We start from the raw sequence: 21,131 nt of genomic DNA on the forward strand, positions 1-21,131 counted from the left end.
ACGACATTGGATGGATCACCATGAAACTTATCACATATGTTATTATGTCCCTCCTGTTCATCCAGCACTATCATCCTGTCAATTTTTTTTATAATAAAGGAATGATGGAGGAATATTTTGAAAAGGAGCAGTTATTTAAAAAAAAACAAAAAAACAACAGTGGCTAATGAACCCAACACAAATAACTTGACACAAGAGGCAGTTTCAGAAAATGGTCTCAGTTTCTCTATAATTTGGGTCAAATTACATATTTCTTTCAAGGAAATTTCTTTGTAAATTATTAGGAAATTGCACTGAAATAATGTTGGGTTCATACCCATCAGCCTCAGCTGTGTCTTGTGTTTAGTACTTATTAGCAAATGTTAGCATCCTAAAATACTAAACTAAGAACATGAGTTGTTAACGTCATACCATTATACGTTGTCAATGTCAGCATGTTATCGTTAGCATGCTGACGCTAGCATTGAACGCCTAGCATGGCTGTAAACAAGGCTACAAAACAGAGGCGACATCATTGATTCGAAGAGCAGAGTTCTGTAAAAACAACAGGATATCCAGGACACTGGATTATTCCATTAAATTTAACCAAAGGCAAACTAACATTTTGTCTTCATGGAGGATGGCTCACCAATCTGAGGCCCAGCTCCCTCATATCTTCTGTGGAGGTTTTCTGTTTGCTTGACTCAGATGACGGTCCCTGTGTCTCTTTGTATAATCTGGACCTGTAGCCCTCTGAGAATCTAATGGTAATTTCCCTGCCTGCTTGTCTCTGCTCACTGTAAAAACACAAGAATATTTGAAAAGCTCACTGTGTAAACTGTCTCTGTATCTGTCTGCAAGACTGCACTTCAGCTACAAATGGGGTTCAAGAGCTCAAGTTAAAAAGTAGGACTGTCTGATGAGAAACTATCTAGCATAGGTGAACAAAACCTTCCACCAAATGAAAAGAGAAGCTCCAAAATGAAATGTGCCCTTCATAGGACACACTGTAATCATAACCGGCATCAAAGTAAAACTCATTTCCAATGTTAAATACTTATATATTTTAGGATGAGAGATTTTATGATTTTTATATTGAACAAGGGACATGAATTATTAAGCTACTATTAATATTTTTTCTGTGATGTCTGCGTGTCCGTCTTTATCTTCTTATTGTCTTTTTTTAATATATTTTCTTGAAATATTTAACATTTCTGTTCAAAGCCAGGGAACTTTATTTGTAACTGTAGTAAAGACTTCAAAGTTTTCAAAGATACGAAATATACTGAACTGAGTTTTGAGGAAATGTGAATAAGTGATGCACAAGACGTACATAGAGTCTTTGGTTTGACTGTCACTTAGTCCGAACATCCTACAGATTCAGACTAGAGTTGGAACAGACTAACGCAGCATATATGCTACAAAAAGTAACCATTCGGGTTATTTGGCCTGACCTCCTCCACTTGCAGACATTGTGCTCCTCAAGTGTGAACTCTGCAATGAAACGCTGCCACTGAGGATAAAAGAGCATGAGAGTCATTGAGGAACTCTTCTTTTCTCCGTGCAGGGCTCCAGACGCCTGCAGGGAGGATGGGTGGGCCCTGGCCAAATCAAATACCCAGGAAACACCTCTAACACGTGCCCCGCACTGCCTCAGGAAATACCGAGGAGAGAGATTTTTTTTTGGTGGGGGGGGTTTAATTCAACTTTTTCCTTTTTTTCCAAAATGCAAAAAAAATGCCATTCTACAAACAAATCATGAGAGAGCAGTGTCCTTTCAATACTTCAGTGACATGATACGTTTCTGTGGGTGAAGGAGGAAATTCAGCATCATATCACTGCCTCAAGAAGAAGGACTCCTGAGTGACTGCTTCATTGTGATTTACACATTTCCTGTACTTTGAACTCTGTTTCTACCTTTCCAATAATTTCAAATAATTATGCTTAGTGGCAGTTTTGGTCCAGCTTTTATCTACAGAGATAGACGCACATTTATGAACTGGGGTTGTTCACGCTGCTTTGGCAAACTTGTGCATTGTTTGCCATGCGAATAAAGCATTAATCAGTTAAACTGAAACAGAATTGATTTGATGTGAGCTGAGTTTAAAGGGATTCTATGTTCACTTGGCTCAACGTCATGCTGAGCCTTTTAAGTAACACTGGCTGCCTAGAGATAGACTTTCTGAGGAACATCAAAAGAGACCTGCCAACTGAGAAACCTCAATCACCTCTCCAAGACACCTCTGAAGATAGCTGAGAAAAAAAGAGCTGGACTAAATTGTTGAAATATATATGTATATACAGTACCAGTCAAAAGTTTGGACACACTTTCCCATTCACCTTGCACCAAACTGTTTACTGTTTTTAATGTTATTGTAGAGAATGTCGTCAGGTATGATACTTGGTTATTGTAGAAAAGGGGGAAAAATACACACTGACAACATACTAACTCAGTGAAAGTACCACTGGAAACACAGAAAGGACGCTAATGGTAGGGAGACTCTGTGCACTCTGTACTCTGAACATTACACAGGGCCTACAGCTGGACAGGGGCCTTGTACAAACCTGAGAAAAACCTTACTGTAAAAATAATTAAATAAATCAACTGTGTCTTATATGGGAACAAAACATGTGATTATAACCTGTGAAAAAATCTATATATCATCTTATTCCCAGGTCCATTATTGTAATTGCTTGATTAGAGTGGAAGCACTGTTATTTCCATGATTTAAAGGACAAATAAATTAAGCCTTCAACCTTGATAAAGTCATCTTTACCAATCAGGGAATTATCTTGCCTGGGGCACCAGACCCTCAGGGCCCCCAAGAGCTCTATATATAAAGTGGATGTCAGTTTCTTCAGTAATAGTTGTTGTTTTTTTTTTTCACCTGGAAGCATTAACACTAAAGCAGCATCAAATAAAACTGGCCTTTGCATCATCACCTGTCAAATTTACATAGCAGCCTGCATATTATTTTTTAAAAATTGTTTAATGAAATGACCATAAACGACTACATGACTAATTTTGTCCAATGACCATGATAACAGACAGAGGACTGCAAATATTATTAAGCAGACTTAATTAAATATCGATATTTTTAATGTACTTTTCTTTTATCATTTCTATTTTATTTGAAACTTTTATTTAATGCGCAATTTAATGAATTTGATTTCTGATAATTATCTGACGTTTAGCCTATTAGATTTTTAGTTAAGAGAAGATCACATTTGTCTGTTTAATAACCTAATAAAACAACAAAGCTGCGTGCCAGGCCTCAGCGGTGGATCAGGGAACTGCATCCAGTAGAAGGAGGAGGAGAGAGGAAGTTCTCCCAAACTTTTTTTCCCCTGAAAAAGCAAGAAGCCCCGTTAGATTTTCAGAGGAAGGGAATCTGACTAGAAGACGCAAGGGGAATAACGGTGTCAAAAAGTCTGTCCCTTCTTCTGTCTTTGTCTCCTCACATGAAAGCCGTGAAAAAAGGACGCGTATTGTTCTGTATATTTTGTGCCTTCCCGGACTGAGAGGACTTACACCATCAGAGGCGATGAGATGTGAGTGAGCTATGCCTTGTGGAAATGGACAGACTTTATCCAAGCGAAAACATGGCGTCTGCGTACCGAGGTATAGCTTCTTTTCCAGTCTGCTTGTGGCGCTCTGCTGCCTGGAGGTGTGGGGCTCCGGGCCGCAGGGGGACGGCGGCAGGAGCTGCAGCCCCTGTCCCGTTAACTGCAGCTGCGCGCTGGCGGGGCCCCAGCCGTCCTGCGTCGTCAACTGCTCCAACATCGAGCTGGAGAGGGCCCCAGCGGCGGCAGACATCCCGCTGGCCACCAGCGTGCTGTGAGTAAAACAGGTTGGGGAGCAGAGGATGTGCAGAGGGGAGTGCGTTAACTCACTTTGACTAGGTTTTAATGGTTGGAAAAGATTCAACTCAATACTTAAAATAGGAAACAGCCATTTTTCCCTATGAAGTCTGAGGAAGCGTGGGATAAAGTACCTTCTTACTTTTTCTTTCTTTGTTTTTTCTCTTCATTGGTTTCCATTAGTGCAGGCTGGTTTACCATGTTATTATTTACAACACATCCGTGCTTGTTTGCATCATCCAAAACTGAGAAAATGGAAGTTGTCATCTCATCTTTTGTTTTTGTTGTTGTCATGCATGGCCCTGAAACAATTAGCAGATTTATGGATGAGTCCATTTACAGGAGGTTCAACTATTTTATAACAGATTCATCATTCGAGTCTCTCCTGAGGGAAAAATGGCATTTTATGGAACTGGAAATTGATCATGTTGAGGTCCGGGCTGTTGGTTGAACAAACCTAGCATACTGAGTGTTTCACCTTTGCTTCTGGGAAACAGTGATTGGTATTTTTCTTAATCGAAAGAATAAGTCCTGCTCATGCATAAACACTGACAAATGTGGTGAATAGATTAGTACGTAACACCAACCATGCACTGTGCACCAGTGTAAGTTGTTAAAAACAAAAGATAGAATTTTAAAAAATATATTTTTTAATTAAAAACTGAAGAAAAACACTGAAAATTTGGATATGCATGAGGATAGTAATGAACAAAAACAGCACTTTCTCTTTACTTGAAGGTTACCTTTTCTGTGGCCCAGGCCTGTATCAAAGGCCATACTGCTAGTGATCCTGTGTGTTTGTGTGTGCATTTATCAGTGTATCTGAGTCTGGCAGTTTAACTGGAGCTGGTCACCAGAGAAGCGAACCTGGTGTTGGAGGTGCAGATCAGTCTTCCGCCTCGGGTTCTGCTGCAGCGAGAACATTCTGTTCTGCCCCGACGGAAGCCATATGTTATCAGTTATTTGTTTCCCCTCTAACTAACCTCTTTTACTGAACTTACATATTTACTCTTTTTACGAGTCTGTGATTAATGCACATTATTTTGGAACTTTCTTATTTAGTAGACTTGAGTAAATAAGCATATGGATGTTGTTTAGTCTGAAGTAAAGTGAAGTAAAATATGTTTTAGCTGAAATTTGACTTAACTAAAAACAGGATGCATGTAGATAATATCTGTTGACATACCCGTTCACCTCAACAGCTTTCCTTAATATCACTTGACATTTATTTGCATAGGAGAGGGAAATTGCTCTTCTAGGTGTGACTCTAATTAGAGACAGATCTAGATGCAGAATCTGTCTTTAATCATATCAGACTCCTTTGGAGCACCAGTTGCATCAGTCTAGATAAACCTCTCTGGTCCTACTGTAGCAGCAGAGGCCATATGTAGAGGTGACCAACTGTTGATATACTATACTCGCTATTTTGGACTCTTGTTTCCTTTTTCTGTCCTATGAGCAGAAGTATGGAATTAAAATCAGATATTTTGCTTTTAATTAACTCTGATTTCATGGCCGACTGAGGCAGGATGAGACATCCAGCCTAGATCCAGTGGAGAACTTAAAAATATTCATTTTAAAATGCTGCAGGCAGTGCTTGTCCTGTTACCTATCCACTCATTATTTAAAGAATAAAAAAGAAAAAGACCATATACTTGCATGGACTTGTCTGGGTAATGGCCTTCAGACTGCCTGAGGGAGAGAGAGATGAGGGTGCAGGACTCAGAGATGTAATGTATTAGTTAGCCCTCCTAAAGTCGTCTTGATCCCTGTCTCAACATAGAACTTCGTTTTCCCTGATCTTTAAGACTAACATAAATCTTTACAAAGTGCATTAACAGCACGTCTTGCAGTAAATAATGTCAAACTGTTGTTGTAGATATGAGAGGATGGAACATCATACATCAATATTTTTTATACTGGTATTTATAGAGAAAGTTGTTCTATATCGTGACTATTAACAGTTTAGAGATATGACCTAGAACCTATAGGAAAGGTCACTTGAAACTTTAGGCTCCATCTCCATAAATGTGAGTAGTGAATGATTGATTGGAGTGTTTCCTGTCTCTTTGTCTCCCCTCCAGTTTGTTATTGGCGCTGTTGTGTGTGAATTTGAGACCTTGGAGGACTAAACAAACCCTGGGTCACAGCTTGATTAGTTGTTAACGACCTGCTCAGAGAACAGGGCTGTCCTTTAAACATCAACTAGGACAGATGTTGTAAATGAATGACGGGCGGACGGGGTTGTCCATGGCACGGCCAGAGAATGATCAGTTTGGATCGCTCATCCAGGTGGACTGTGTGTGAGAGTGCTGCTTCAGCCTGAAGTTTACGCTGTGTGCCACTGCAGCTCTTTGTTAACTTAGCTACCTCTGCTTTCAGTTATCAAAATTACCTATTGAGTGACTAATCAAATAATCAGCTAATTGTTTCAGCTCTATTGCGCACACAAAATTAGGGTTAGGCATCCAGATCCTAATGTATCTCACCTTGATGGATAGATAGATAGATAGATAGATAGATAGATAGATAGATAGATAGATAGATAGATAGAAGACGGTTTAAACAATCACCTCACTCATTAAATACTTGGTCTTTTTCTGTGTAGCTTCACTGCTCATTTTCCCTGAAGTTTAACAAACCATTTCTCTTTAGCCTGAAACACAGAGAGCTGGCTCTTCATATTGCAGGCTAAGTGGGGTTCCTCCACTTAAAAACAAAGCAGGGAAACTGTCATTGTTGTCAATATCACAGCGTTCTGAGTTTTATTTTTATTCAGTGTCTATTTATTTCTGCAATAAATGGACAAACCAGTAACCAGTGTGGTGCTGTAATGCATGTGTCTGACATTAGTGTGGTGTTGTTTCAGATGCATTTCCTCTGGTAAAATGATGAAAGCTAAATTCTGATGTTCTTTTTTTTTTCAAAAACATCAGCTATGGGATGTGACCTTTATCGGTTGCTATGACTGGCTTCTAGTGTCTGTGTGAGAGAGACAGAGGGATGTAAGAGGATAAGGCACAGCTGAGTTACTGCTGAATATTCTTGACCTAATCATGCATGTCGTTGTTTTTAGGGAGACATTTAGACCACTTCAGTGAAAGCTGTTCAGGCAAGATCAGATAGTTCTAACTCTGAATTTGGGTTCTAAGTAAAATAATTCACTTGTCTTAAGAATGTGCAGTGACAGAGGTTGTCCTGGAGTATGTAAATTTAATGTCATTTATTACAGCTGTTAATCTAAATTACTGTTCTGATTAAGAAAATCTTGACTAAGAAGATTTGATCAAGGCAAACATACTGAGATACATATTGAATATTGAAATGGAAACAAACCATTCTTATTGATACTGTGAACACGCATGCTGTCAGCCTCGATGGGTTTTGTGCTTGTTTTCTGTTTAATGTCAAATCTGTTGGCAACCACAAAGTCATTTCATTTTTCTTCCAGTGAAAAGCAACAGATTTTCATTCGAAGGATTGATGGCAATCCATTTTTGCTGTCAGCTGCTTCCCTGACCTCTGATAGGACAGGCGCTGTGTTATTACTGAAGCAAGAACATGTCACCTTATGAGAAAAGACCTACATTGAAATGAGACCAATGTTGCATCTTCTGTTAAATACCAGCTCCTCTCCTCCCAGTCTGTGCCCCTGTCTGGTTCCAGATCTAAAAGCTATGGACATGCCCCTGAAAAAAAAAAACAAAAACAAAAAAACATCCAGTGGTAGTGGAGTATTTTAACATACTGCAGTAAGCCTTTGGAGAAAAGCATTCCCGTTACACACCAGCCCATCTGTTCCAACCCACACACACAATAAAAATCTCTTAACACTTCATTCAGACAGTTTATGCAACTCTGAAGTCACTTCAGGGAAATGCTTGTGGAATAGACTCAGTCCCTATAGCCTTTGTTTAATATGCAGATTGCTGTGACACAAATCATCGCGGTACTGTGTGTGTGTTCTGGGACACTAGACAGAAAGTAAATAAGAAATTCAGTCAGCATCTGTCTAAAAGTACTATGCACTGAGATGAGTCCACAGTGGAGGACAAGTGGCTGGTGCAACACAGCCGAGTGCACAGATTTCTTTGGCAACGTGTGATTTAATGTATTGATTCTTTATTTAATGTAACCACTTACTATTTCAAATGTCCACCTCATTTCTTTTTCACTTCTTTTGTAACCTTGTCATTGTCAGTAGGTTATAAAAGCAAATGTCCTTAAGTACAGTGGAGCTTGCTGAGTCATTTAATCAGTACGTTCCACATAAAAATCTGAGGTCAGCTAGAAAAGAAACTAGATTACACCATAACAGCAGTGCATGTTTAGAGGATTTATAAAGGCAAAAGGATATCGACAGGTGCTTTGCATGTGACTGGATACAAACAGGAGCTCAAAAAAAGCCAAAACATTTCTACAGACTTGATTTTTACTTTATTTAATATCAAGAAAACATTGGTGATGGCAATTATTTCTATTATTACAACCATAGCTACACAGAAAACCATACATCTGAATCTTACAAAACACTTGAGTTTTTAAATAATATATATGTATAAAGCAGTATTTCCTACAACTACACTTTTTCTGCATGAAAAACTCAAAGATGCGAATGTCAGTCAGTGAGTTGGCCACCACTTTTATCTAGGCTGTGATATCTCACATTGAGAGCCTGTTAACATGCCAATGTCAGTATTTAGGTCAAAGAAATGCTGTGGCTAAGTACAGCTCAGCAGAGCTGCTAGAGTGATTGTAGATTGTAGTTCCTGTTCCTGGTAGGCTTAATGGAAAAATACCATAAGCAGAATGCAGACTGATTTACCAGTAGTAAAACTGAAACTAGTTATTACTTATGCCAAGTAACAAAGTAGAGTAACTATTTAGTTTCAAGATGAACTTTCCGTCGTTGAAGACCATGGACATCTTGGGCAGAACAACGTTTACCTGAAGAATAAACACTCTCATAGTCTCACACATCCTGGTCCTATCTGCCCCGCTCAGGAAAACTTTGTGGTGTTACCATGACAGTGGGATGCACACACACACACCCACCCACACACACACACACACACACACACACACACACACACACACACTTCAGTCTTAGCGATGTGCTTTTCTGCTATTTACAAGGAGCAGTTTTGGCTTCACACTGGGTCATGAGGCTTCACAGCTGTCAGACTGAATCTGAAATTCTCCCTTTTTCTCGATCATTTTCTTTCTGTCTGTCTTCTTCTTCTCCTCCTCCTGCAGAGGTGGTTATCATCCACACACACACACACACACACACACACTAACTTTAATGAAGTGGGAAAGGAAAGATTGAATGTACGGACCATATGCGAGGGGGAATTTGTTGTGTTACCATGGCGATAGTTACTGGTGACATCACTCACAGAAGCAGAGGCATTCCACAAAGTCATAAATAAGAGAAGGAGGGAAGAAATAGAGAGAAGAAGAAGAAGGCGAGACAGCTCCCATCTTCTCCTCTTCTCTTTCCCTCTGTGTGTGTGTGTGTGTGTGTGTGTGTGTGTTTTTGTGTGCGTTGGTAAAAGAACAGTCTTGGTTCATTATTAACTCACTGGAGTGGTGGTGGTGGTTACACAGCCGACTGAAGACGGATGTCACTTGTGTGTGTGTGTGTGTTGGTGGGTGTGTGTGTGTAGGTGATGCAACGTCCACTAGACTGAAGTTGTCCTTTGTCTTAGAAGTGGGCTTACTCTCCCGTTTGAAGTTTGCAGGGTTGCAACTCTTTTCTAACCAACAATTTCCAACCGAAATGTGTACACTGCTGGGTTATACACAGACACTCATATAGTTGGCTACAATCCTTCCTGCCAAACCTCTGCCAGATGTGTTTATATTTTCTAAGTGGCAGTTGTCTTGGCTGAACCATGCTTGAGATATCAGGGCTCATTCTCACATCCACAGAGGAAACTCTTTGTTGTCCCTCATTTTTAAATTGTCTGAAACTGAGTTCTGCATACTTGACGCTTGCCTGCACTAGCTCGTCCATCACACTAACTATAAAGCATTACTTTTTCAAGAGTCTGTCTTATTACAAGTTTATTGAATTGACTGTTTTCGTGTCGGCCCATAAGTTATATAACACTCCGTATGTCATCAATCAGTCTATGCAGGAATATATTTAAAGCTTAGGTTTGGCAGCAAGAAATTGGCACTATTTAATTGCCCCAAAACAAGTAGAAAAAATGTGCAGTCGTACCAATCACATCATCCGCGCACAGGAAGTTTTGACAGAAATAACAGAGTAATAAAAATAAGGAAAAGACACTGATGGTTTATAAGTGATCGTTCTCTCCAAGTGTATGCTGTGAGTACTCAACACTCACACACTGTGGGTGTTTGGAGATTGCACATGTCAGAGAATAGCAGCTTGAATTTAGTCGGTCTGAGTGGCTCTCAACGGTGACAGGCTTTTACTGCAAAAAATGTCTACAGAAATTCCTGAGATAAGTTTTGCAACATAATCCGCCACTCTGAAGTCCATCCAACACTCAGTATGTATTAAGCAGCCATACCAGAAATATAGGGCTGAATATAGGTACAAGCTTTGAGAATTCTGCTGCATTTTGGAGAAACTAGAGGGTGAAGGAGGGGATTGATTATTATTAGAGTAGTTTGAACTGTTTCTGTGGATATGTTGGGAATCAGTTTTCTTGGAATCCATTGAAACTGACTGAATTCAAGCAACTTTTACAGCCAGCCACCGGTTTTAGCCGCCTCCAGAGTGTGAGCGTTTGACACTCAAAAACATAGCTTTTGGGTGCACTTCAAGAAAATACTGGCAGACTGGCACTCGTGGTGCAGCGGTAAATGGACCTTGTAGAATAGACACTACATATTACTTGCTGAGTGCATTTGGGCACATGTGGTAGGTCGGGGTCGTATATCAGTCTTGCTGTGAAATAGAGAAACATACTGTGAGATTGGCATGATAAATAGAGCAGAGCGACATGAGGTAAGTTCAAAAGCATGTAAGATGTTATTGCTGGGTTATAGGAAGAGAGAATCTGACACTGACTCCACAAATGCTGTAAAATACCCTTAATACCCTCAACATGGACACTTAATTAAAGTAATTCATGATGACAGCTGTGAATGATGTATGTGGCAGTGCTCAGTACAGCTAATGTTTGTCTTCTGAACTCAGGGCTTTATGATAATGAAGTGGTCCAGGGCTTTTTACATTAGACCTGCATTAGTGATTCATTTAGTAGATTGGCAAGCGTAGCAGACTGGTGGATCCTCCTGAGGAAAACACAAACACAAGTGTGTTTGCAGTTGCAAAGACTGGCTGGAATATTTTAAGAAGCCTACCCTTATTCCCCAGTGTCAAGTCTAATCGGTTCAATTTATTATGCTGCATTGGCATGAATGTCAGGTGAACAATATTGCCAAGCTTCAAGGATAATACAATTCAATAATGAGTTGAGAAAGTAAAATAAAATGAAGCAAAATAAAGAGAAAATTGATAGCGCGTGTGTATGTGTGTGTGTGTGAGTGTGTGTGTGTGTGTGTGTGTGTGTGTGTGTGTGTGTGTGTGTGCGTGTCATGTCTAATAGGCTATGTCAAGATATGCCACAGTCAGTGATTGCGTCCCTCAGTCTTTGACACGCGGTCACATATTGTGCAGCGAGGTTTGCTGCATGTCCTTCTAACACAATCTCATGCTTTTCACTGTCATCTGGCTCTGTGAAGGTTGGAGTGAACAAATCAAATTTTGTAAAGTATTCCACTCTGACAATATTATATTTGTCGTATTTTGAGAGGAAGTGCATCTCTGTCTCTGCCTCATCTGTTGTGCAGGGAGCACAGACTCTTTCCAGTGCTAGTAGCCAGGATTTCTTATGTTAGACCGTTGGACTATGGTTAGACTGTGTCTCTTCTCTAATTTATATTCATGGTTTATTTAGAGGTTTGTTTTGATTCATCCAATGTTCCACATAGGCATCTTTTGTTAATTGAATAAACCTCCCCAGTTTTACTCTGATTAGTGGTTGGAAAACAGTGCCGCTTTGATCAAAAGGTCTTGGTTTAGTTGTTTGGTTTGTAGTGCCTGAAATCTCAGTGTGTATAGGGGCTCAGTTTGAGATGTGAGTATTTTTTTATGGGTAACAGCCCAGTTCTGCCCTGCATGCACTGGTTGGTGTTTTTCTTTGGATCTTTAATATGGACCTGCAGAATTCTGCATACAGTGCCTCTATTGGATGCTTGTCCCATCTAGTGTAATCCATGATGACTGAGTGGACCCCGAACTTCTCTACCACAGAGGGTTTTTGATTGGATTACACTGTCAAATATTTTAGCCCAACTCTTAATTGGTGTCTCTGGTTTGTAAAATGTTCTGTTAATAGCATCTGCATGCTTTTTGTTTCAGTGCATTCACTGCCAGATCAAAGTTACCTGAGGCACTTATTTTGAGCCTCAGGTAATCATAATAGGTGGGTGTTTCCTAATTTTAATTGATATTTGCTATTTCCTGAGATCTGGAAGATCATGATTTTAAACTTTCTGACAGTACTGTTCCAAGAGATCCAGGTGCTGCTGAAGTCCTTCTTGTGTGGGTGACAAAAACATTACGTCATCAGCATAAAGCAGGAATTTACCCACCTGACCAATTTGGGGAAATGTATAATATTACCACTCTTGCCGAGTAGAATCAAAAGCCTTTTTATTAAGGTCAATAAAGCATGCATTAAGTTTTAGTTTTAAGCTATTCTGGGGTACGTGATGATGGTCATTAGTGCAGAGATTTGGTAAAAAGGCAATTTGCCCTGTACTCCAGGTATCATGTTACATAAGAAGGGCCAGCATTCGGCCATGGATAATACTGCAATAAACCCTCCACAGGTTACTGCTCACACAAATGCCTTGGTAAATGTTAGGCTCTAATTTATCTCCACTCTCATGTGTTGGGGAAAATAAGCCTGTAGCTCCAGCTCTCAGGAACACAGCCTGACTGAAGAACGAGCTTGAACAACTGAAGCCAGGCCTGTCTCAGCTCGGGGCTGCTGTGTGTCAGTGTCTCAGTCCCGATGCTGTCAGGCCCACATGCTTTGGCACATTTTAGTTTTTTTTTTGTGCTGTTTTCTAATTCTTTCATTGTATTCAGTTAATCAATGGAGTTCTGAGCTTTGATTGTTGATTCAAGGATTGTCCTTTGTTTTTTTTCCTTTTTTTTCTTTCTGCTTATGATTGAGATATTTAGCTGAAAATTTGCTAGTGTAGTTTTTCAAAATGATCTTTCTTTCTTGTTGTGTAAGTTTCTCTTAGTTTCTGATTGTTTTTATCCCTCCGCCCCAGGCACAGCCAGGGCCGGAGGCATTATGTTTTCAAGTCGTCCCTCCATCCATCTGTCTCGTTCTTGTGAACGCAATATCTCAGTAACGCTTTGACACAAACATTCACTTGGACTCAAGTTGAACCGATTAGATTGTAGTGGTCAAAGGTGAAAGGTTAAGGTCACTGTGACCACATAAAACACTTTAGCCATAACTAATAACTTCACACAGCAATTATGACAACATTTTACACTAATGGGTAAAATATATAATTTTATTTTATTTTTTTGTAATAGCTTTGTTTTGTTTGGTTGAAACTGCACAGAGAAGAAAGTATTAATTAGGTCAGTGATTTCAGGTGATGCAATTACATTAAATCTAACTTCACCATCAGGAGTACAATTATATTGATTATTTATTTGATATAATTTACAGGGCTTAGGTTCTGTTTCTGCCTTAAGCAGAATAAATATAATATTTATATTTTTTGGCAGGGATCTGATACTGGGGTCTGTAGTTTTGAGAGTGAATGCACTAATGAATGAGATGCCAGTGATGGCATAGTTGACTACACTAATCTCAAGAGCTGAACAATATGTGAAGGTTCCCAAAGAGTCCCTTAGTCTCTGCTTAGTATTATAATGTGAAGATGAAGAAGAATAGAAAAGGTTCAAGGAGGAGATTAGAAACCTGTGGTCATTCAATCCTGGTTATATAAGCTCAAGACATTTTTTTACTTGTTAAATCTCTAAATAATCAATGCCCTGTAGAGAAGTGTTTTGTATGCAGCCAATTTAAATTTGTATCATTTGGACTGGGTTGCATTAGGCAGCAAGAGAGAGCAAGACAAAGTGAAACAAACTGGCTGGTGTTCACTGCAGAGGAAACATTTGACTTTTGCTCTAGCTCGACAAAACAACTTAATCTGTTGTCCCCCCGTTGTTACTTTATCTACAGAAAGAACTGGAGAGAATAATAATTGGATTTTGTTCCCTGCATTTAGATACAAACAGCCAAGACTACAGATTTGCAGTGCCTGTTTGTGTAGCTAGTTCACTGGGTACAGAGTCACACACATAAAGATATTCCTGAATAACACTCTGCCCTGTTTGGACTAAATGTTAACATGGGTTTTTGAGGATGAAAATGGAAAACTGTGGATTGTTAGCCTCTAAACTGTGGAATTACAACCTTGCCAAAATTCGAATGAAATGTAAATCAGCAGTATGTTAAATTTTCATTCAATGTCATGATATAATTTATATTCATAACAAAAAGCCTGTTTTGCATTTCAGTTTTCAAGTTAAGGAACGCACATTTGGCAGCCAATACTAAACAGGGAATGTACATGCAGTCCATGTCGCTTGTCACTTTCTGATGCACAATTAAAAGACACATGGAACTCAATCCCCCATTTGTAAGTCTACAGGTGATCCATGTCTGGTTCTGTGAGGGAGAAAAGTTAAAAAAAAAAAAAAAGTCTCATTTGTTTCGTGCCAGTGAACCTGAAAGCCACACATGAAACTGTAGCAACAAGCAACACGAGCAGAAAGAGCAGAGAGCAGAGAGAACTGAGGCAGTACAGAAAGCAAGAGATGAAGTGCTGTACGCTGTCTCCTGGTTCATGGTGTGGAGGAAATTGAAGCCAAATAAGTTCACCATGTTCACCACAGATTGTGTCGAGGGCAGACCTCTGTGCTGTCAGGGTGGTTGAAGCTCTGCTTGTCTCGATTCTGTTGGAGGCTTATTTAACTCCTGGATGACGCACTTCATTAATGTTCTCTCTGCTCCTTCTGCCCTTTCAATTTCACTTGTTCATTGCATCAGTGAAGGTTCCCACTTTTTCAAACATAAGATAAATTAGACTATAGTACCATTTATTTATGCAACTCCCTGCACACACCGTTTGATTGCCTGGGGCCAGCATAAGAACCCTTTCTAAGTTCAAGGCTAGAAATATGAATATGCAAACATTGTGTCAGTTTTACACAGTGGTGCTAACATGTGATTGTTATATGAATTTCAAACATTGTTTAACTATTCACATGTAAGAAGTCTGACTTCCCCTCTGAGTATGTACACAGGATGCAGACGTGCTCTTAATCTGCTGTCGGATGAACACTAAGGGTGTCACCCGTCCTGGTTTTCACGGGATTGCTCCTTTTTTTTTCGCGGAAAATTTGTGTTCTTTATTTTTTGTGAAAATGCAATTCTAATTTAGAATTTCATAGTTTCAAATAAAACCTTATTTCTTTCCTTCTACTGCTATTCTGTTTTCTTCCTGGTTATGTCCAATCCTGTGCCTGTACATGTATGACAACAGGTACAACAGTGACGATTGGCCGATGGCCATGCCTATGCTTTTATTTGACTGGCAGCAGAAATACGAAAGTTTACCTTATTGCCTAGCAACTGCCGCAGGCATCCACATCCACGGCCCCACCGTGAATTCAGGCAGAGAGGATTATAGTGGGTGCTACCACTTGTCTTTCGACAAGTGCAACATAATCACAATGTTTGTGTTGCATTGACAATCCAGCTACACCAGAGCAACCGTCCATACATACACACTGTAGCTCTACACAGGTTTTAGTTGTTTGCTTTAGAAGGATTTCTTATTTTTAGCCTTGCTAGCATCATGCCCAGGCAATATCAGTCAGTCGGTGGGTCCACCACTTTGGTCCAGACTGAAATATCTCGACAACTATTGGATGGATTGGATGGACTAAGCCACTTAATTTGTGCCCATATCCTGAGTGTGACATTTTTTGCTCTACTGTATATAGCCTACTGTAGTACTGTCGTAAATTCCACTATGAAATGAAAAACATTGTGTCCATAGCATGTACACCCCTTAACAGTCATGTATACTTTCTTCTTATACTCCCCCAGAGCAATGCATTGCTTTTTATAGAGGGGAAAACTTAAGTGATCCTTGTCTGTGATGGCACAGAATGATGATGATTCCTAAGTGTTTGAAATCTAAATTTAATGCTTACAATAATAAACTACTGAATATATAAGGAATAAGGAAGTGATTTCAGACACAGCTATATATGTAAACATAGAGCTGCATTCACATCATATTAAACCGTACGTACAAGCAGCCAGGTCTCTCAGTTCGTGGTGATAAGAACTACAGACATGTCAACTAACTGTTGGCAGAATGGCTGCGAATGCACCACAGCACACAGTTACATCAAAATAAAACCCAATGTTAACTCTTACACAATCCACTCAACTAATTTTTTTAGGGGGAGTTATTTGTATCTGGTTTCACTGCTACAACTACATAACACAACAAAATAAGCTAATTTAGGCTGATTCGACTACAAGATTAGCACTAGGGCTAACCATCTTGGAACAGTGTGTGACTACTCCCAAGCCACAATAACAGGTGTTTTTCCTTTCTTCCCATTCTGCTGACATTGTGTACTTTAGCATTAGCATTGTGATTGTTACATTTACTCGTTTGGCAGAGGAAATGCTACAGTCATTGTGATTGTGAGCCGACATTAGCTCAACTCACAGAGCTGCTAGCATAGTTATAGACGTGTTATATGGTACGTCCTGTTCCTATTAGGTGTAAATGCACTTTATGCCCTCTCCAGAAGGCCCAAAAATTAAAAAATAAAAAGGTCAGGACCACATGTGGGCACATATTGAATGTTGGTTATAGTTTAGCCTTCAGTTAACCATAGCCAAAGGCTCCCGGCTGCAGCCGTGCTGCTTGAGGTGCATGTGTATATGAAGTGCATGACCGTTAGAGGAGAACTGCGGGATGGTGGCTGTATTTTCCAATTCTGCCTTTCCTTTTTTTCTAGATTTCTGCCTACTCCAGCTCTAAATGACATTGAACACCTAATCATAAAAATCAGTTTATTATTGAAGTCAAACACAATGTATGAATGTAACATAGAAGAAATGATAATTGTGTTGAACATTTAACATTCAATTTGCATGTTTCCGTGATGCAAAGGTGGCAATCAAATTCAAGAGGATTGGCACTGTTTTGCATTATCATTTTTCAGACAGTTACACATCTCTCCTGCCAAAGTTGAAATGCAAATTGCAGCCCTCCTTTACATTTTCATTTTTCAATTCAAAAGACCGCGGGCCAGATGTATAAACCTTGCAAACGACATAAAAACCAAAGCATAGCCATTCCCTGCTCCGAACTGTTGTTTATAAAAAACAAAACATAGGGTGATTATGAGTGCAGCTCACACAACGCTCTGACCAGGTGTACATGTGATTATGAAGAGGAGGGTGACAGACAGAAACTAATATCCATCATTATTCTATTAGGTTGTTATCTGATTTCAATAAATATGTATGGCTTTTTTTCTACACACTTGCCAGAGTGCTTTTGTGCGCTCAATTTTACTGTGCGATTGATTTGTCCTATATGTAACAGAATATTATTTCCCTGTGTGTCTTATTTTCATTTTATCTTTATTTGTTAAGCGCTTCGTGACTTCTGTTTCAATATGATGGGTTATACTTTGATATTGATCGAGAAACCACGGCTGATGACAGCTTACTGGTGCTTGTTACATTACATTACATCTTTTGGCAGATGCGTTTGTTGTTATTGAGTGACTTCACAGTAGACTGGAGCGATGTGCAGATGATGCGTCTACCCTGTCGGAAATAAAATAAGACAAGTAGGAATAGAAGCAGGTCCCACTACGCTGCTGTTTACTCAAAACATTTGTTTCCATTTGCTGCTAAGTTGTCAGGGATCTTTACCAGGTTTTTTTTTATTTTTATTCCTTTATTCCTTATACCATTCAGTTTCGTTTGTGTGTAAATTTATAAAAACAAGTGAGAAAGAAATGTCAAACTTGAGTTTGGTATTTGATTTTGAGTTATGTTAATGGGTTTTTCCAGTTGAACTTCACTAAAATTATGCTTCACTGAAATAATAACTAGTTGGTTTTTTTCCTTTTCGTAATCACACCCCAGAAGTACTTCAGGCCTGAGACCCATTTTTGGTTTAAGCCCACAGTTTATGACTTCATGATAAGTGGGACTCAAACAGATTCGTTTACCAGAAAAAGAGTGAGCAATGAGTGGAGGGCAGCGTCACACAATTTGTGTTTCTCCTTTATGCATTGACAGCATGTAAAAGTGTGTATATGTAAGTGCGCTGTTTTTTGAGCAAGTGTGTTAAACCGCTGCACACAGCTGCCCTTCACTTGCCAGCTGGACACCAGACAACCCAGGCAGCAGCAGCTGGAAAAATGGACAGAATGTTCTAAAGAGGAGAGGAGTGTTTGTGACCCAGCCAACCAGACTGTGTAGCACAATGTTAGGCTTTTTAGACCAAATCTCCTCAATCAACAACCCCTTCTCCCGAGCTCCTCGCCTCATTCCCCTAATTTCATTCTCCCATTCTTTTGCAGTGGGGAAAGTACCCAGCTGCTCCTGAGATTTTGCCCACCCCCTCACCCCTGTCTCAGGCATGAGGTGCTGGCTGGCAGCCCACAGTGGGGCGATTGTTCTCCAGTCCTGGCCTGTGTTACTCACTCACTCCCAATTTCTCCTCTGCTTCCTTTTCACACCTGCCTTCTCCTTCTCAAACTCCATCATCTTTAACTCCTCTTTTACTTCTGCCCTGCTCCACTTCCTGTCACACTGCTTTTGGTCTGCCCAGACTCTGAATATAAACAAAGCAGCAGAGCAACAGAGAGAAAAAGAGGAAAGAAATTGATAGAGTGTGTGGAGAAAGGAGGGAATCAGGCAGCGTTGCTGAGGGGGATGAAAGCAACCACAGAGCAGTCTGTGTTTAGTAGGTTAGTGGAGCACTAACAGGGACTTGGACCAGCTGGCCACCACGATGCAGCAGATATCAATCTGTCCAGATATCCAGATATGATCAGACCTCAGATTTCAGATCAGAGTTTTCATCACCAAACTTAGTACTTTTTTAGTACTCATTTAGAGCCATCAATCTTCTTAAGTGACTTTCTTTGTGTTTTTTTTTCTTTTTTTCTTTGACTTATCTTTTCCTCAATTCATATTTTCTGTCAGTCCCTCTGCCCAAGTAGTCAATGAGGACTCTGTGTGTGTGTGTGTTTGTGTGTGTGTGTGTGTGTGTGTGTGTGTGCGTTCTCATCCTCCAGCTCAGAATAAGTGGCACCAGACAGGCCTTATAAGGAGTGGTTAGATCATTGGCCACACCGTCAGTAAAACAGAACCATATGTGTGCTGTGTGTGTGTGTGTGTGTGTGTGTGTGTGTGTGTGTGTGTGCGCGCGCACAGGCCTATATCTCAAGTGTACTCTGCAGGGTGGGTGTGTGAGTAAGTAAAACCATGTGTGGCCAGAGGTAGCTGAGAGAACAGGAGCCTGTTGCTAATAGACATGGTTGAAGGTCACATGATATTGTCAAAAACACACACACACACACACACACACACACACACTCACACACACACACACACACACACACACACACACACACACACACACATACTCTCTCTCTCTTTGTCCCTCCCTCTCTCCCTCTCTCTTTCTCTCAACTTCTCCTCTTGTTTATGCAGTGTTGCACATTTGGTCAGAAAGAACATTTTCTTATATAGTCGCATACACACACACAAACACACACACCTGGGACTGATGTTCAGAGCATTACATAAGAAGAGGTGTGAGCCTAATGTGTGAATGATCAGCTTGTGGGTGGAGCGTCTTTCTGCTGTCCTGTTTCATCTATTGATGGATTTAGCAGAGGAGGACTCTCTCTCTCTCTCCCCCTCTCTCTCCCTCTCTTTCTCTTGCTCTCCTTTTTTTCTTACACAGCTTGTCTGGAATGTACAGATGTTTCCTTTTGGGAATGGGCGTCCTGCTCTGTTCACACACACACACACACACACACATACACACACATAGAAAGAGAGAGAGGAGAGAGAGGCGAGTGTTTTCCCATACACTCAAACTCACATATACATTTCCCTGATGTCAATTGTTGATTTTTAATTTGTTTTTACTGAACACACACTGTAAGTAAAGATATGGATCAGCATGCTTATACAACTTTTTCGATATTAGATCATTGCTGTTCTGCAGCACTATCTTGTTGTCTCATACACACACACACACACACACACACACACACACACACACAGAGTTCTTTTTGTCCTCTCACAACCTCTGGCTTCTTGTCATCTGGCTCCTTGTTATTTTTTTCTTCCTTTCTCCTTTTGTCTCATCGTTCTCACGTGCAGCTGAGGCTTTGCAGTGAAGGCTCACAGAGGAGACTGAAGCTGCTTCACTTAGCTCGGCTCTCTCCTGCTTCCTCCTCTGCTCTCCTTGTTTGTCTTGGCAACTCACCTTCACAGTTCAAACAATTCAGTTTTCTCACTTCCTGACTCATTTATCTACTGGTTTTTCACACTGACTTCAACTAAAGTCTAGTTTATTTTCTGTATACTCTTCATACTGTGTAGGTAGTGAACAGTATGCGAGCATCTATACATCATTAGAGCTGGACCAATTCATCAACCTTATATGTTGGCCAACATAGGTTTATTTATAGTGCACAGCACAGCAGCATATATGTTGCCTGATATTAAAGCAACAAGGAACTGTTATACAGAAATGAGAAATTATATATTTAAGGTTAATTGAGAGACAATGACGCCATTACACTAAAAAGTTTACTTTTCAACTGTAAAATGTCCCATTCACTAAATATGTTGGTCACATTGCATTAATGGTCAAATTTAAGGGATTCTTATCAAAATATTTGTTTCTTGTTTTCAACAGTCTAATATCAGTGACAGTATCAGTCTAAAAAAGCTAGTATTAATCAAATTCTTATGTGCATCTGTATTATTTTACAGTCATGCTGAAAAATGATATATTGTAATTACAGTGCATTACCAAGGAAAGATTTCTAAATGAAAGTGAGAAATCAAAAGTATAACATCCATGCAGATGAAAGAAAGTGTAACACATGAAAACTTGAGTGTCCATGCAAT

General features: G+C 39.9%; 1 protein-coding gene across 2 annotated transcripts in view; it reads left to right on the forward strand.

The window, feature by feature from the left end:
- Positions 1–3,145: 3,145 nt before the first annotated feature.
- Positions 3,146–21,131, forward strand: part of pkd1a (polycystic kidney disease 1a) — a 70,673-nt gene continuing 52,687 nt past the window's right edge. The window contains exon 1 of one of the 2 annotated variants that reach the window (XM_071503339.1): positions 3,146–3,817. In XM_071503339.1, coding sequence (XP_071359440.1) covers positions 3,543–3,817 — 275 coding nt within the window. In that variant the 5' untranslated portion in view covers positions 3,146–3,542. The remainder of the gene's footprint in view (positions 3,818–21,131) is intronic. The other variant, XM_071503338.1, reaches the window with a different exon arrangement.

The sequence above is a fragment of the Trachinotus anak genome, unplaced genomic scaffold (genome assembly GCF_046630095.1).
Source record: "Trachinotus anak isolate AG129_WGS33_773 ecotype Australia unplaced genomic scaffold, CSIRO_AGI_Tana_v1 ptg000019l, whole genome shotgun sequence".
Taxonomy (NCBI): Eukaryota; Metazoa; Chordata; class Actinopteri; order Carangiformes; family Carangidae; genus Trachinotus; species Trachinotus anak.